The 17,623-nt window shown below is 43.8% G+C and overlaps 1 protein-coding gene across 1 annotated transcript in view; it reads right to left on the bottom strand.

Moving 5' to 3' along the window:
• LOC146855449 (stabilin-2-like) overlaps window positions 1-17,623 on the bottom strand; it is a 1,111,419-nt gene that overhangs the window by 761,455 nt on the left and 332,341 nt on the right. The window contains exons 16-17 of the mRNA XM_085653245.1: window positions 12,498-12,551; window positions 4,480-4,560 (exon numbers count right to left, since the gene is read on the bottom strand). Of these exons, the coding sequence (XP_085509371.1) occupies window positions 4,480-4,560; window positions 12,498-12,551 (135 nt within the window). The remainder of the gene's footprint in view (window positions 1-4,479; window positions 4,561-12,497; window positions 12,552-17,623) is intronic.

Genomic DNA, 17,623 nt, shown 5'->3' with positions numbered 1-17,623 from the left:
AGAATTTGCATGTTATATGTTGCTTTTGTGATGTGATTTGTGAATCGTGCTTTAAATTGTGAGTATAAACCGCAATGCGTGTTGCTTTTGCTAGATAAATACACACACATAAAGGGTTTAGTAAGGGAATAACATTTTAATAGTAATTTTCATGTATTAATTACGTTTTGTGTCTCTTTGCTTAAGTTGACCTTTCTGGAGTGGCCACAAAATGGCTGCCATCCCTATTTTGACGGACAGACGAGATACAGAAGTCACTGAGTGAAGTGCGCCTGCGCTAAAAGATGAGCAACGATAACCTCGTCCTGACCCCAGGCAGACTGTACTCGTGAAGGTCGCATCGGGAGGAGTGTCAATCCTCAGACAATGGACTTCCTTAAACTAAGAACTGTTATAATTGATGACACCATGGACACAAACCCGTATGGGAATCAACATGCCCTGAATGGACTAGAAACTATTGCAAAATTATTAATAAATTGAGAACTACATCTAATGAAACATTGAACGCATGAGAATCAGGAAGAATGATCCTGGTTCCACCAATCGGATTTGTTCTAAAACATGTATTGTAACATTTTGTTGGTGATTTTACTATAAAAGAAGTAGACTAGAGAGGGTCATTAGAATTCCTCTTGTCGTGCTTTACCAGATTTCCTGACGTTATGCTGACGGAGAGGACGGTGACACTGCTGGACAGCTGCTTGCAAGAGACTCTGACGGACTGATCAGATGCCCAATTAATTTACGAACTGATTGATCAATTTATGGGCATAGAGACGTAAGATCTGAATTTGACATAGAGGACGCCATTTAGCCAGATTAGGTAAATATGCAAATCAAAATAATGAATGCTTTATGATTTTCTTATGCTTTATTTAGATAAACATTTTATTTCATTTAAACTGTGTCGGGTTAATATTGAAGTATATTGATGTATATTGTTTAGAAGAATTAGGTGTCGCTTTTCCCAGCAACTAAGCTGATCCATGGCCAATAGTATGGGAGGAACTGCTAGGTAAGAAAATATTGAGATCCTGGTGAGGTAGGGATGAATAGGTGAATTTGTTGTTACTCATCAGGTGATTGGTGACATTTTTCCTCCCATTTTCCAGCGCATGGAATGGAGAAAAGAATTCCCCTCTCTCTCTCTCGAGGACCATTGATCTAAAAGTAGAATGAATGATTGGTGTTATGGGCCCCACCAGTGAATGAGTGAATGAATGTTGGTTGAAGAGGATCTGTGGTCTGTGATGTAGAATGGGGATTTTGGTATTCAGCGCTGGAGCAAGTACATGTATAAAAACATTAAATACATTTGTCCTGCTTTTGAATGCTACGTACCCTGCCTTAGGGCAGGTCGAGCCTACTTTTGGGGTGACTTACTACTATTTAAAAAGAAGGTTTGGGCCTGACAAAAGAGGGATTTTAACAAGTTGAAATGGCTGTTTTAAAACTGCCCAGCATGGCTGCATTGGCAGGCCTAGAGTCCTATTTTCACTTGTCATTTTAGTGGTGGAACAATAAGTGCTGTAGTCCACTACTGACATTTAACTTACAGGACAGCTACTAGGGGCTTATAGGTACGTTAAGTATGTCAATCAGGTATTAGCAAAATCTACATGTTTTTAGGAGTCAGAGTACATCACCTGACACTGGGTGGTAGTGCCCATGCATTCAGAGTTCATTTACTAGCAATAAAATCCAGCAATCCATTGGGGGTGACCATACAAAAAGGGCATTTCCTTACAAGAGCATTTGATGTAAATGACTGGTGTTTGCTATGAGTACCTGTACATACAATGGTAACACCTGGCATTTATGTTTAGAATACCTTGGCATATGAGGACACGGATACTTACTGGCAGTACCTGCACATATGATGACAATGGCTAGCATATGGTTGTGGTGCATATACATATTATTTAAAACTCAATATGTTGGAAGCTCTATGCGGAACAAGATGAACACGTTGACAACCACAGGCATTTGTGGAGGGAGTACCCGAGTATACACTAAAGTATGAGCTTTGCAACCATTATTTCTGACGCTGCCTGAGGGGAGATGCTTACTTATGCTTCCTTATGTATCCTTATGGCATTGTGAGGCAAATGTGCTCGATTCTAGCAATGTGGAAGAGAGACTTGTGCCATATACCTCTTTGAGGCAATGTGGACACTGTTATTATGGCAATGTCTGTATCCGTAACCCTAGTACGTGAGCTGCAAAATCAGTAACCGGATAGCAATCTGTAGCGCTCTCTAGTTCAGGTACTCTGCGTTGCACTCTGGCACAATATATTGTCCTGGTCTACTGAACACCACCTCAAATAGTTAAAAAGTTTAAGACGCAACTTAAAAACATCAGAAAATCTAAGTTATATGTACACATAAAATGAAGAATATTAAATGCTTTGATAGTAGACCCACACTTGGCATGACAACACTTACATACCTATCCTGCATGAGTGCTTGGATAACATGTTTATCTCAATATTTATCATAGATATTGACATTTCTGATGTAAATAACTTCTCTAATGTCACAATCTTTAAAAAAAAAGTGTGCCATTGCAATAGTCAAGTTTCTGAGATTGATAAGCAATGTTGTACTGTCCTTACTTTGCTGATTTTTCTCTCAATGAGGAGGGTCTTAACCAGATTCTCCTTAATCAGCTTTGAAGGGACAAATGGAGAAAGAAGGCTCCATCTGACCCCAATGTTATATCTCTGTATCAGTAAATATATTCTCGCAACTCTGCCACTCATCCGTCCACCACTGCTAATTGCCAGTGCCACACCCTGAACTTGGCATACAACCTTTTTACATCTAGTGGAAGGATCTTTTCTAGATATTCAGCGAGTTATTTTTTCTCCACATTGGCTTCTCCTGCTTATTGGTGGTCCATTACATGTAGACTAACTTGGCTATCTTCTTTATCATCATGATTAGCCCATGAACATAGAATCTATGGTATGCCAAAATGCATTCAATCCAGCTTGAGAAGGTCTGTTCACCCTTTCTCACAAAACTTGTCCTGCTTTCACAAGCCTTTATTGCTTCCCTCTAAGGCAAAGTCTAAAGATTCCTGCATTGCCCAGAAATTCAATAGTCTACTTATTAGGAGTAACCAGTCCTAACTCCACTGTGAATGCTGTAATGGAGGTGCCCTTGACCACAACCAGGAGAGTTTAAACAAATAACTTGCGGACAAACAACCCTCTGCCTTAGTCTGCTCACAAAAGTTCTGCTCCATCTAATGCCATTCATTGAAGAACTCTGGCAAGTTTCAATGGCATTCCTATTAGGCTGGCACACTGACAAATATATTATTAGTGCCACCCTGGAATATTTGACCATCCTCATCATATTTTTGGTAACACCACTCTTGAGTACTAGAGCACTACTCAGATGCATACCAAAGTACACATTAGCACATGGTTGTAGGACTTCTCAATGTAATAGCATTAGCCCCATTGGAGTTATATATTTTTCTACAACAGCACTTATGGGCATTATACCTCATCAAACAGAATGTTTATTTCTCCTGGCATACAATTTATGCTTTTATCTGAAGGGGCAGAGGCTAATTTATTAGATATTATTGTTGTTTCCGTGGCACTAGTAACTGCTATACATCTAGTACTGTTGCACAATTTTCTGACTGGTGCATACATGATTTGTTGCTGCTTGAAATTCTGGCACACCCAGAAATATTTGCATAGTTGGCAAATGCTCCTTCCACACTGGCTACAGCTTTGTAGCCGATTTCTGTGAAATTGTGCCATAAAATACATTGCTTAGACCTGCATTTTATTAAACTTTCCTGAGGGGAACATACCTAACTCACTATGAAAAGGGTTGTGCTTGCAGATTGCAAAACCAGGGATAAAATGTGTGTTCTTGTCTCCACGTTCAGCATTCGCTACTTCTTTAATACTGCCATTATGGAAGCAAGAGCAAAAATCTATTGTTTGATTGCAGAGACGCAATCCTTCAGACAGTGTAAGTTCACTAGATCTATCGGCAGATTCTGGGAAAGTTTAAACACAATTGGAAACTGTACTAATATCTGCAATGCACTCCAACACATAAGTGAGCCAGATCTAGACGTTTCTCTCAAGATTATAGGAGTCCATCCATGAACTACTTTGAGCATCTGAGAAATCTGCGAAATTAATCAAAAAGACTATTTGCACCATCTAGCCTACAGAGAACATTGTCTGCCACCTGAAATAAAGCTACCCCAAGGTACATCGAAAGAGCGAAAACCTGGCTCGTAAGAGTAACAAAAGAGGATTCAAAGTTTTTCAGGCTTGCAACATCACATGAGCTTGTTCAGGCCATAATAAAACTTGATGGGATTCCACTATATAATATCGGTTTTATCGAAGGAAACATTATAATAGAATTGCAATTATCAATTTGAGCCTCTGTATATCACTGCACGCAGCAGGATTCATCCTTGTGTTGGACTTACATTGCTACTTGTGTTGAAGTAGATAAGTTGGTTCGCCATGGTCATCACGCTGCGGCTTGGGATAATGTTGGCGACGCCGAGCTAAAAAGAATAGCAACAATTTCAACGTAAAATGGCAAAATCTGAGTAAAGTTGTTTACACAAACATTACCCCCTTTTATAAAAAAACTATATATATCCACACATATACATATATAACATCAAAACCAAGCCAGGTACTACTGACATTACAGGGGGCTCCCTTTGCATCAGTGCTTAATTTGATATGGTGGTTTATGGCAGGTATATGTTGTAAACAACTAATACCTGCCACCCAAGTCATTCTTATAACAGTGGGGGCCTCAAACAGTATGAATTGTCACACTTGTAGCAGTGTGATGGTTAGGAGTTGTGTAGGTACTGCCATTGGCAGCGCTTACAGTGACAATGTGTGGTGCAAGCTGCTGGGGCCTACTGACGAGGGCCCTGGCATTATTTTTATTACAAATGAAGCACTGCTTTGCACCATTCTCACGTATGATGTTAGCCTAGCGACATTTTCAGCTTTTAAAGTAAGAGCGGAGTGTCAGGCGGGATTTTTTGGCATAGTGGAGGGACATCACCACTGTATAAGCATGTACAATACTTCCTCACTTGAAAGAGGATGTACCCTTACGGCTAGAGCGGTCGACCTCGAAGCTGGGCAACCAAGTTCGAGTCTCAGCAACACACTTGACATCCTGTGATTTTGGGCAAATCACTTATTCTCCCTGTGCCTAACAAAATGAATTTGTCCTTGTGTAACGAAACTGGTGCTCATGTAAAGCGCTCTTATACCTTATATCTTCAGGTCTAGTTCACGCTATATAAAACTCAACCAAAAAAAAAAAGCTAAGATAAAGAAACATCCATGTGGACAGTATTTCAGCACACTATCTCCAAACTCACATCCAGTTAAATGGCTTGGAAATATAATTTATGTTTTACTCTTTAATTATTTGCAACAAAGCAGTACTGCAACTAACAGTGGTATCTCTCAAAAAGTAAACTTCATTTTAAAACTAACATCCTGACGATGCCACTATCCTTTCTGTTGCCTGTTCTCTGAGTCATGACGTGTGCAGAGCTCACAAAGTTGTAATCGCTGCCTGAGATGCCTGGGGGCTCCCTGGGGTCTCTGGACCATCCATAATCCGTGAATCGAGGTCCGAGACCCAGTTTAGATCCGGCTTGTACACTAAGCCATCGGACAAAGCCCTACAGCCCTACAGCCGACTGCTGCCTCTGTCATAACATCGGCCCCTGGCAGCCTGTGGTAAGGAGTGAGCAGGCTGTGCTAGGAGCCGGGTGGGGAGAGAGCAGGGGGTGGAGCGCAACCTCCACTACTGGAGGCCGCAGAGTGTTCTGCCCAGGTGCACCACGGAAGCGGCCCAACCAGGTTGGGTGCGGCTGCGGCGCCCCAGTGTGCCCTGCTCCCCTTTTTTTTTTTTGCCATCTCCTCATCCCCCGGGGGGAGCAATTACCTGCTGCCCTACATCCTCATCAGTATATACCGGGCAGCTGACAAAAGCCCAGTGGTAGCCCAGTGGAAGCTATCAGAGGGGTTTAGACGCTCCAGCCAGCATCTTTATCAAGCATCACCTCCACCAACAGTTATTAACATCACTGGAGCCGCCACCGTCACCATTGGAGTCACTAAGTATTTCTAAAACTCGCCAAATCCTGTTAAAGAGAACTAATTGCCTTGTGACTGCCTTGTGACTGCCTATTTGCGATTTCCCCCCAAATAGCAACCTACATCACTGGAGTCATCAAGCACTTTTAAAATCCATCAAACCTTGTTAAAGAGAACGAAAGAGTACTAACTGCTTGTGTCTGCCTCCCGCTAGCGGCGACATACTGGTTGCGGATTGCCCTGGTGGTGATTGGGGTTTTGTTTTCCTTTGCTCTTTTTGTGCCGATTGAGACCGGGTTTGCGAGTATCAGCCTGATAATCACCCCCAGCTTGTTTCTCTTCCCAATCTCCGGCACTCTTCACCTGTAGCTTATTGAGACACATTGATCTTACGTGCTGCCAAGGTTCCGTTCTAGCCCTGTTCTAGACCAGAGGAGACTAGACTGGGTACCGGGACCGGGATCAGGACCGGGACCGGGCACCTTCTCTTTTTTGTTTTCTCTTCTTGTTCCCAATGGCAGAAGCACGAGAAAGAAGCAACAAGGTTACTACTTCAGGTGGTCATGTGACTGGGACCTTGGATACTTTTAATTCCAGAGCCAACTCTTTGCTAGGCCACGAAATAACTTTGATGGAGCACCGGCTTTCTTTGGACATTGCCGCAGCCAAAAGATCCTCACTGGGCCATATTGCAAATGTACGCTCACCGGACCGGACCGCACCGGACCGTACATGTAATACGCTGGCTATTGACATCATTGACACCATGGGTACCTCCCAATGCTCGGAATCCTTGCCGAATTTGGTCATACCATTAGTGACTGGTGCAAAACTTTTACCAACTGTTCTTGAGTCCAGCCCAGTTATAGTCAATGGGGACATGATGGTTTTGGATATCCCACCCAGGCCTGTCATACGACAGGCACGGGGGAATCGGGAGGGGGCGGTCCCTAAGAGAAAACTTGGTCCTCAAAAGGGTGGTGGACGGCTGTCTAAGCTTCCTAAACATTCCAATACTATTGACCATTCTGTCTTGGATAAGGATATGGAGGCTCCCACCACCCCTGACATCAATGTACCAGACACCATACTTACATCTAATCTAAGAGAAGGGACCTCCCCCATAGCTACACCAGCTGGGGAGGACTTACTTATCCAAAAAATGGGAGATCTCCTTAGGTCCATTATTCACCCCCTCGAGTTGAGACTTCACCAGATACAGCTTAGGCTAGGGAATATTGAGAAGGCAACCTCAGTTAAAGTAAACTGCCCAAAAACTATCACTCCTGTAGATCAGGGTGCCACATCAAGCAATACCCAGGCAGGGCAACCAACACCAAACCATCTAGTGTCACCACCCCCGCCCCTCCCAATAGAGGTAGGTAGTCGGGATACTTGTGTCTCCAATCGTAATCATAACTACAAGGGTGCAGTCACGACTACGAATATTAAGGATAAATCACAAGAGCTATTCCATCATGCTCAGGGTTCGGCCCTAATTCATAAGACCAGAATGGATCTTCCCCCGGAATCCAGTCCCTATGTAGTTCTCACTGGGGTACCCGAGTTAACAGACTCAAATGAGGAATCTTTTAATTCTCTCAAAAATAAAGTTGCGGACTGGCTAAATAAGAACAGACCGCTTCCACCTTATGCTAGTAGCGAGATAATCATGGTCCGCAGGGTTTCCTGGGTGGGTCACAGTCCAAAGACCATCAAAGGTGACTGTGTTTTGGTAAATTTTAGGGACCCCCGTACAGTATCCCACATATGTGGTTGGGCCCATAGCGATACTGTTACCACCATACAACCATTTCCCTTGACCTATTTCTATCCTTCTAATTCCGTATGTTACAACTACGGGTGGGATTCTGATTGGACGGGAGAGGTATATAGAGGTAAGGCTAAGAACAACAGGGCTGGGTTGACCCAACCACATAAACTTCCCCACATTTTGACTTTCAATCGGTACAGCTGCCTGGACTTGGTGGACTGACTGTACGCAAACCAGGGGGTCAGTGTGGGGCTTGGGTGCAATAATGGAGGGTCCAAACTATCAACTTCAGATAAAGAGACATAAGGATACAATCGAGCAGGTAGCTATATGGGCCCTAGTAGAGAGATCACAAACTCTACACCTCTGGAAACCCCTTCACTATTTGCTAATCTGGACTCTAGTGATTTATTCCCAGTTGACAAAACACCCGACCCATGTGTTGTTCCGGCAGGAGAAGCTATGACACAAGGGAGCATTGGGCAAGGGGCAGGGATTCTTAGCTCCCCCCGGGATACTTCATGCTCTTTACTCAGAATATTGTCTTGGAATGTAGCAGGGCTGCCTAACAAAGTAACGTGCCCAGAATGGGGATCCTTTATTGATAATAGCGACGTATGCCTTTTCCAGGAGACATGGGCCCGAGATAACCAGCTACGTAGGGGCTTTGCTTCTTTTAGTGTGCCGGCATGTTGGGGAGGGAAGGGGCGCCCGTCAGGGGGCCTCATCATCTGGGTGGGTTCACATTTGGGTTGTAGGGCTACACCAATGACCACTCATTCTCAAGATGTGTTGTGCTTGAATGGCCTAACCTATCTAAACTCGCTCTTGTTAATGTATACGCACGGCCGGTTAGTGGTGCTAAGGAATCTCCAACCATTGAGGAATTGTCGTCTTTTTTACACACTATTCCTAGTGATGTATACCTTGTGGTTGGGGGTGACTTGAACTGCCATTTTGAACCACTGGCCGGTTTAAGGGATGGTGATTCAATGGCAGAGGACGACCATTGGGCAATTCCGTTACCCCAGGCACCAGATTTGGGGTCATGGTCTCCCTTAGCCATTCAAATTACTTCTCTAACCCTGAATCACTCAATCAGGGCTTGCAATGGCCGCACGTCTTCGGACACGCCAGCAAAGTGTACATTTAACAAAGTGGGCCACGAGTCTCGCCTGGACTACATCCTGGTTGAAACAAGGCTGTGGCCCAGGGTCTTCGACTTTGCTGTTTCCCCCAGAATTGAGAGCGACCACAACGCCCTGATTTTGGAGTTAAGCTTGGCTGGTTTTCAGAACGAAACTCGCACGAGCCCTGTGGACTTAGGCACTAGGCTGGCCATTTCTAACAACAGTCGCAAAGTCAGTCGGAAGAACTATACAATCTATATCTAGGGATAGTTCCCGTATTTGATGAGGTAAGCGCTTTAATTGCTCAACATTGCCCCACTGATTACCACCTTAAACTCCAGGCACTTCATGTTGCCTTAGTAAGTACCCTGGCTGAAGTGTTGAACCGTCCGGCACCTAGACGGACCAAGAGGGCTAATCAGTCCTCCTGGTACAACGCCTCCTGCAGAAAGTCTAACTCAAAGCTTATACAGGCACTCAAGCAGAACAACAACAAACTCTTAATAAAAGAAAGGAGAGTTGAATATAGACGACTGCTTGAGTGTGCAAAGACTGAGTGGGACCATGATAAATGGACAAATTTGACAGTTGCCCACGCAACTAGAAACCACCGGAAATTTTGGTCCATTGTCAACACTGGCTCTGGGGAGCCGGTGTCGGCAATTGAACCCAATATAGCAGCGGAGGCTTGGGAGGAGCACTTCCGGAGCCTGTACAGCTCAGATGAGGGCTTTGAATCTCGGGGGATTGATAGGAACATGCTTATATCCACCTCATCCGAGGCGCTGTTCGAATTTACGCTAGAAGAGGTCCATGAAGCAATTGGTAAAGTTATACCTGGTAAAGCCCCGGGATTAGATAAACTCCCGGGTGACCTCTTTAGACACGAACCAAGGATATGGGCCCCATATTTGTGCATCTTGTAAAATGCCATCCTGAAAGGCATGGAGGTGCCCTGTACTTGGCTGGGCGCAGAGATAGTCCCTATTTTTAAGAGGGGCTCTCCTCTGCTCCCAGCCAATTACAGGCCCATCAGCCTTATAGATGTTCCGCAAAAGATCTTTGCGAGGTTAATTTTAACTCATCTGCAGGATTGGATTGATGAGCATTCGGTAATGAGCCCATTCCAGGCGGGATTTAGGAAAAACACGTCCACTATGGATCAGATTTTCTGTCTATCTCTTTTATTTTGGAAGACGGTTACACTGGAGGGTGGCAGCCTCTATATGGTGTTTGTGGACCTTTGCGCCACCTCCGATCTGGTCCCACGCCAGAAATTGTGGTCTGTGCTCTATGAGTTGGGTATACCGCATCATCTTTTGCACATTTTGATGAGGCTCCATGAAGAAAATTTGCCAGGGTAAGGTGTGGGAAGGATGGAGCCTTGCCAACACGATTCTCCGTTGACAGGGGGGTAAGGCAGGGCTGTGTTTTGGCACCGACCCTGTTCTGCCTCTATGTCAACGGAGAGATCACTCATCTGAATACGGTTCGAAACACTAATGCCCCAAAGCTGGCGGGAAATCGGGTGCCAGCAATTATGTTTGCAGACAACACCCTCCTGCTCTCAAAATCCCCAATGGGGATTCAACGCATACTGGATGGATTTGAGTCTTTTTGCCTTGAGCGGGGAGTGGAGATCAATGCACTAAAAACTAAATTTATGATTTTCAATCCACCAGCAACTACTCGCCCCAATCCAAAAATAGGCACTACAAGACTGGAGAGGGTTCAGATATTTGATTACTTAGGGGTAACTATCAATGAGAGTATGACGTGGCCCCCCCAGCAAACCAAGTCCCAACTGAAATTGACACAGTTGGCAGGGGGCATTCTAAAGCTTGCTAACAAGTCGACCATAAAGCCAATAGGACCACCACTAGAGATTTATAAAACACAAGCCAGGGGTGCGGTGATGTATGGGGGTGAACTATGGGGTCATGTTTGTAAGTCTGACATCAGCATGACTGAAAATAAATTTCTAAGAAAACTATTAGCCCTACCATCCAGCACTCCACTCCTCCCATTGAGGTTAGATCTGGGTATTAGACCCTCTGAATAGTTGCAACGCGATCTCTCGCAAACACCTCTCTAGATTGTTCTATGATAGTAAGTTGGATTCTCTCCTCCATAATCAAGAGGTGGGCACTCTCACAGAATCTTTTTTGAAGATTAAACATGTATATAACTTTGAACTTTTTTTAGATGACATTTACCCCATTTTAGCCAGGAAACTGTATCTGCAATGGAGATATGGAACCCTACCGCTTGGAGCATTTACGACCAGGTGGTCTACCTCTCCTCCAATGAATTGTCCCGGTTGCAATTGCGATAATGAAAATGAACTTCATGTTTTATTTTTTTGCCCGGCTTATAGAAACCCTATAAGGTATTGGCTCGTACCTTTGTGTAAAAATCTGGGGTTCGCTCACTGCATGAATGCATTCCGAATACTCAAATCAGATGTGACGAGATCCACCGTATTTGCTGTTTCAAAATTCCTGGCTGCTATGTGGTTTAAGCAACGAGTACTACTGAAAACTGCATAAATCGCTAATCTGGATATAAAGTTTCCTTCTCACATTTTTAACTGTCTTTAATAATATAACTAGTTTTGGGGTTCATCTTATATATATGTTCTTCTTTTATGGCTATTATGCCGAAACAAAGATTTTACAGCTACAGGTTGCACTAAGAATATTAAAGTCCAGTACTCAAGAGGCAATTGTAATAGCCATAGCAACATTTTTGGGATGGGCTTGGAGAATAAGGCAACAGTTTGAAAAAAAAAAACAAGCAGACTGCGACAGTAAACTCTAGTGTTCTGTCTTCTGCTTAGTTTCTTTTATTTGGCATCGCTAAATATGGCCTATATATATATATTTATAAATGTTTTATATTTGTATATTTGCATAGGGGCTTGCTGGTATTCTCTATTTTAAGAAAAGTTCCTTTTGGCTCGTCCTTTTTAAACATTTTTAACAGGGATTCATATTGGTCAGTCTTTTTAGTGGATACTCGCTGTTCTTAATATGTTTTTTAATATACGTATTATTATATTTCTGTAAAAGTCCCTAAAGAATAAGGGATTTTATCTATGTGATGTTGCCAATATTCGTGTCTTTTATGATCAATTTGGTCGAAATAAAGACTAATAAAATGAAAAATGAAATGAAAATGGGTTACAAAGTCATAGCTCAAATGCCGACTGATCCAGGAACATTGTTCTAATACTTTTACATGTACTCAGCGTAGATGCAAGGGTGCCATAGAAAAGTAAGTGGCGCTACTTTGCTCCTTTTGCCCGCTGCACCAAGTAGACTATTAAACTCGCAGCTCGGTGTCACTGTGCCTGCTGCACTTATGATACTCACATCCCTGTACATATTCATTGGTCCGCATTTCAGGATTCACATCTTATGCTATTGATTGTATTCACATTATAGTATATTGCACCCACCTCAGTCGAAGGCACAATGTGGTACTTGAGAAGTTCCTGTAACTTTAATGAACCCTGTTTAAAAACAAAACAAAACAAAAAAACGAAAAGTTCAGAAGGGATTTACCCATTGTCAGCTTTTACAACAAATAGATACTTCAGAAAACAAGACTTATCAATGACTGGAAAAGAAAGCATGTCATTGTTTCATGTACAAATTAGCTTTTTTAGAGGTGTAAACAAGTGGTTGGAGACAGCAACCATGTCTGGTATTTTTTCCAAGGAATTAAATATGTATTTCCAGTTGGCATCGTTAAATCAATTCCTAGAGTGCATGGAAAAAATTACTTTGGGTGGGTCTACAGAGATCATGAATATGCTGTAAAGCCTGTAAGTGTAGCGCCTGTTCGGCATCACACTCCTCTAAAGGATACGCACCAATTTAGGTAAAATCTCATCCAGATATAAAATCTAAAGGATTTGGAACAATTTACCCAGGATTTCATCCAGTTTTCCATATTATAAGCAAAAAGGAACAGGGCAGTTCCCACATCTTAGGTAGAGGGCAGCTCCTTTGAATGGCACACTTTACAACACTTTAAAAACTCTGCTAGAAAAACAAAACTTTTTTGGTGAGCAAATTTGGAGTGATGGTGATGTTGTAGAGTGTTCCATCCAAAGGAGCTGCTCTCCAGGGAAGAGATGTGGCACAGCGGCCAGGGCGGCGGACTCCGGAACGCCTGGGCCCAGCACCATGTGACTCTGGGCAATAGCTCGCTTAATCTTCCAGACGGCCCCCAGGGCCTTGACACCCTTAGGGGTAATAGTTTGCGCTTTACAAAATACTTGTATTTTATATATTTAACAGGAAACTACTCCGGGTTCCCTGCTCTTTTTTGCCGAAATTATTTTGTTTGTATTTTTAGGCAGTTATACTTAATTAGCCACTTGGCTTTGCACTTGCAATGTGTCTCAGTATGCCCAACATTTGTCTATATTAGTTGGTTTTGGTTCAGTGTGGGGAGCCATTATGTTTAAGGAGCCACTTGGCAAGCAGGCTATCTGTCACTGTGACATATCAACAGATAGAGGTATCCCCTTTATGAATTTTGTTATATACAGTTCAATTTGAATGTATGTACATAACATTACATTGTATTTTTAAAATTCCTTGAAAACCAAAGTTTATGCATATTATTTGCCATTTTTCTTTTCCATAGTAGGTTTTTTAAGTTTATCACTATTGTTTTTACAAATAAAGGATTGGTGCACTGTGTCAAAAGAAAGGCCGTGCCAAAGACCCGGCAGGGTTGAAATGCGTTGCCGTTAAATATCTACTGAAACCGGCACACTGTGTGAAGGCTCTTTATCTTTTTCATCTACGCAAGATTGGTCTTTGACATTTTCGAGCGGGACTCACACCCGCTGTCCTGCACTATCTCCAATAGGTGGATGTGGCCGGAATTACTGTGAGAAACTATCTCGGATATATATATTCACTGAAAAAACCATAGGTTTCAGGCACGTTATATTTAGGAATTAGCATTTAAAAAACCTTAGAAATTCACTGAAAAAACATAGGTTTTAGAGAAAGTTATGGTTAGCTGGACATTTCACTCGTACAAAACCCATGAAATTCTCCCCGTTATAGTTAGTTCAGCTGACTATAACTCGCGCCCCCGCAATGCACTGCTGATGACGTCACATATTACATCACTCATGACATGGTCAGTGACATCACTCATGACATCACTGATGACATCATCTATGTGATAATTTCATGCATCTTCTCACACCCTAATATAACCTTTGATACACCCACTCAAAATTACAGACGGCCATTCTCAAAACCATAGATACTCCAATACCAATAACTACATACCCACTCATTGATTCTTAAGTCTACACACACATCCACTCACTCACCTGTACAGTCACTCATACTTACAGTCACTCAGTACAGGACTATCATATGCATTTATACACCTATATAGACACTCACACACCGCCACTCATCCAAAGAGGTACTCACACACCTAGTCAGTCATGCAAATAATTAATCACACTCCCATTTACTCACCTATACAGTTATACACACACCAGCTCACTTACTCATTAAAATACTACCACATTCTTACGCTCTTATACAATCACTGATACAATTACACACTCATCCATACAGCCACTCTCACAATCACACTCTCACATATAGCCATTTATATACTCTAACACACATATACACTGCCTTTTACATATGTAGATACTCACACATGTACCACTGAGATATACATTCAATCACTAACACACCCATACATACACTCACCCACCCATACAGTCCATCACAGATGCACTCTTAAAACCATGCACCCAGTGAATCACCCACTCACACATCTATGCACAGTCATACACAACCCATCTACGCAAACACTCAGGCACCCATACAGATACTCAGACAACCAATCAATAACCCATATCGACACTCATGCAGCTATTCCCAAAACCATGCAGCCGCTTACACACCAACAGACAGACGAATACAGACATTCACACAATTTAGTCACTAACCCATGCATTCAGTAAGTTATGTTTAATCACTCACTTATAGAGTCAGTCACACACCTAGTAAATCATCCATTCAGACACTTATACACCCACTCATTCTTCAACACGCCTTTCCCTATATATATTAAAACGTATTTAAACTTTAGAGAAACACACAGTCACTGAATGATGTCATCAGTGATGTCATTTGAGATGTCATCAGTGATGTCATCAGTGATGTCACTGACCATGTCATGAGTGATGTAATATGCAACTTCATCAGCAGTGCAATGCGGGGGCGCAAGTTATAGTTAGCTGAACTAACTATAACGGGGGGATTTTCACGGGGTTTGTACGAGTGAAATGTCCAGCTAACTATAACTTTTTCTAAAACCTATGGTTTTTTCAGTTAATTTTTGAGGTTTTTTAAATGCTAATTCCTAACTATAACGTGCCTGAAACCTATGGTTTTTTCAGTGACTTTCAAAGGTTTTTTAAATGCTAATTTCTAACTATAACGTGCCTGAAACCTATGGTTTTTTCAGTGAATTTCAAAGGTTTTTTAAATGCTAGTTTCTAACTATGCCTACAGAGGTAGGATATGTGATGAAAGAAGAAAAGAAAACTGCAGGAAGAAAAAGAGATGTGCAGAAAGATTCAACAGAGGAGCACAAAGTCCTCATGTGCCCACATCTTTTTCAGACGGGTACTGGTGGTAACTGAATCTGACAAACCAGGCCTAGAGCCAGTGCTATGCTAAAAGCCACTTAGAATACAGTGAAAACACCTACATACACTAGGGAAAACTATGCGTTGGGGTACCCCTGTGATTACCATGACCTCCTCTGTAAGACCCTAGTACATAATAGGGCAGGTGGATTAAAACTACCTCTTAAAACGCGCCACAGTGCACGTTTGCACACTGGTGAAGGGAGGGGGGTGCCTGAGGTGACGTGTGCAAACACGCCCTGTGGCCCTTTTTTTATTTGGGGGATAAAGTCCCCTTGAATCCTGAGTGTCCCTTGGGTCCAACTAGTGCACCAGGTATCTCCAGTAAGTGCCACAGAGCTGCGTTGCAGGGAGGTGTAAAAAGGTGCATGGCCTGGACCACCTCTCTGCAACACAGCGCAGTGGTGCTTACTGGAAGCACCTGGCGGGCTAGTTGGCCCCCAGGGGTCCTATGGATTGAAGGGGAATTATTTCCCCAACTGAAAACACGCCACAGAGCGTGTTTCCACACGTCACCTCAGGCCCTGCCCACTCTTTTCACCACTGTGTAAACACACCCTGTGGCCGTTTTAAGTTGGGAGATTAACTCCCCTTGAATCCTGAGTGTCCCGTGGGTCCAACTAGCCCTCTAGGTACCTCCAGTAAGTGCCACAGAGCTGCGTTGCAGAGAGGTGTAAAAAGGGGCACGGCCTGGACCACCTCTCTGCAACGCAGCACAGTGGCGCTTACGGGAAGCACCTGGTGGGCTAGTTGCCCCCCAGGGGCCCTCAGGATTGAAGGCGAATGATTTCTCCAACTGAAAACGTGCCACAGGACGTGTTTGCACACGTTACCTCAGGCCCCGTCCCCTCCCTTCACCACTGTGTAAACATGCCCTGTGGTCGTTTTAAGTTGGGAGATTAAGTCCCCTTGAATCCTGAGGGTCCCTAGGGTCCAACTAGCCCACTAGGTACCTCCAGTAAGCGCCACAGAGCTGCATTGCAGAGAGGTGTAAAAAGGGGCACGGCCTGGACCACCTCTCTGCAACGCAGTGCAGTGGTGCTTACTGGAAGCACCTGGTGGGCTAGTTGCCCCCCTGAGGCCCTTAGGATTGAAGGAGAATTATTTCCCCAACTGAAAACGCGCCACAGGACGTGTTTGCACACGTCACCTCAGGCCCCGCCCCCTCCCTTCACCACTGTGTAAACACGCCCTGTGGCCGTTTTAAGTTGGAAGATTAAGACCCCTTGAATCCTGAGGGTCCCTAGGGTCCAACTAGCCCACTAGGTACCTCCAGTATGCACCACAGAGCTATGTTACAGAGTGTTGTAAAAAGGGGCATGGCCTGGGTCACCTCTCTGCAACGCAGCGCAGTGGCGCTTACTGGAGGTAAGTGGTGGGCTAGTTGGCCCCCAGGGACCCTCAGGATTGAAGAGGAATTAATTTCCCAACTTAAAGCGTGCCACAGGGTGTGTTTGTACACATGTCACCTCAGGCCCGCCCCCTCCCTTCACCACTGAGCAAAAACACACCTGTGGCCATTTTGAGTTGGCGGATAAAGTCCCCTTGAATCCTGATGTTCCCTGGGATCCAACTAGCTCACCAGGTACCTCCAGTAAGCGCCACAGAGCTGTGTTGCAGAGAGGTGTAAAAAGGGGCGTGGCCTCTGAACACCTCTCTGCAACACAGCTCCCTGGTGCATACTGGAGGTAGCTGGTAGGCTAGTTGGCCCCCAGGGACGCTCAGTATTCAAGGGGAATTAATTCCCCAACTTACAACTCGCCTGGGGGCGAGTTTGCACAATGGTGAAGGAAGGGGGTGGGGCCTGAGGTGACATGTCTACAAACACGCCCTGTGGCACGTTTTAAGTTGGAGAATTAGTTCCTCTTCAATCCTGA

This window comes from Triturus cristatus, chromosome 4_1, assembly GCF_964204655.1.
Source record: "Triturus cristatus chromosome 4_1, aTriCri1.1, whole genome shotgun sequence".
In the NCBI taxonomy this organism is placed as follows: Eukaryota; Metazoa; Chordata; class Amphibia; order Caudata; family Salamandridae; genus Triturus; species Triturus cristatus.
This window is presented reverse-complemented; position numbering and strand designations above follow the sequence as displayed.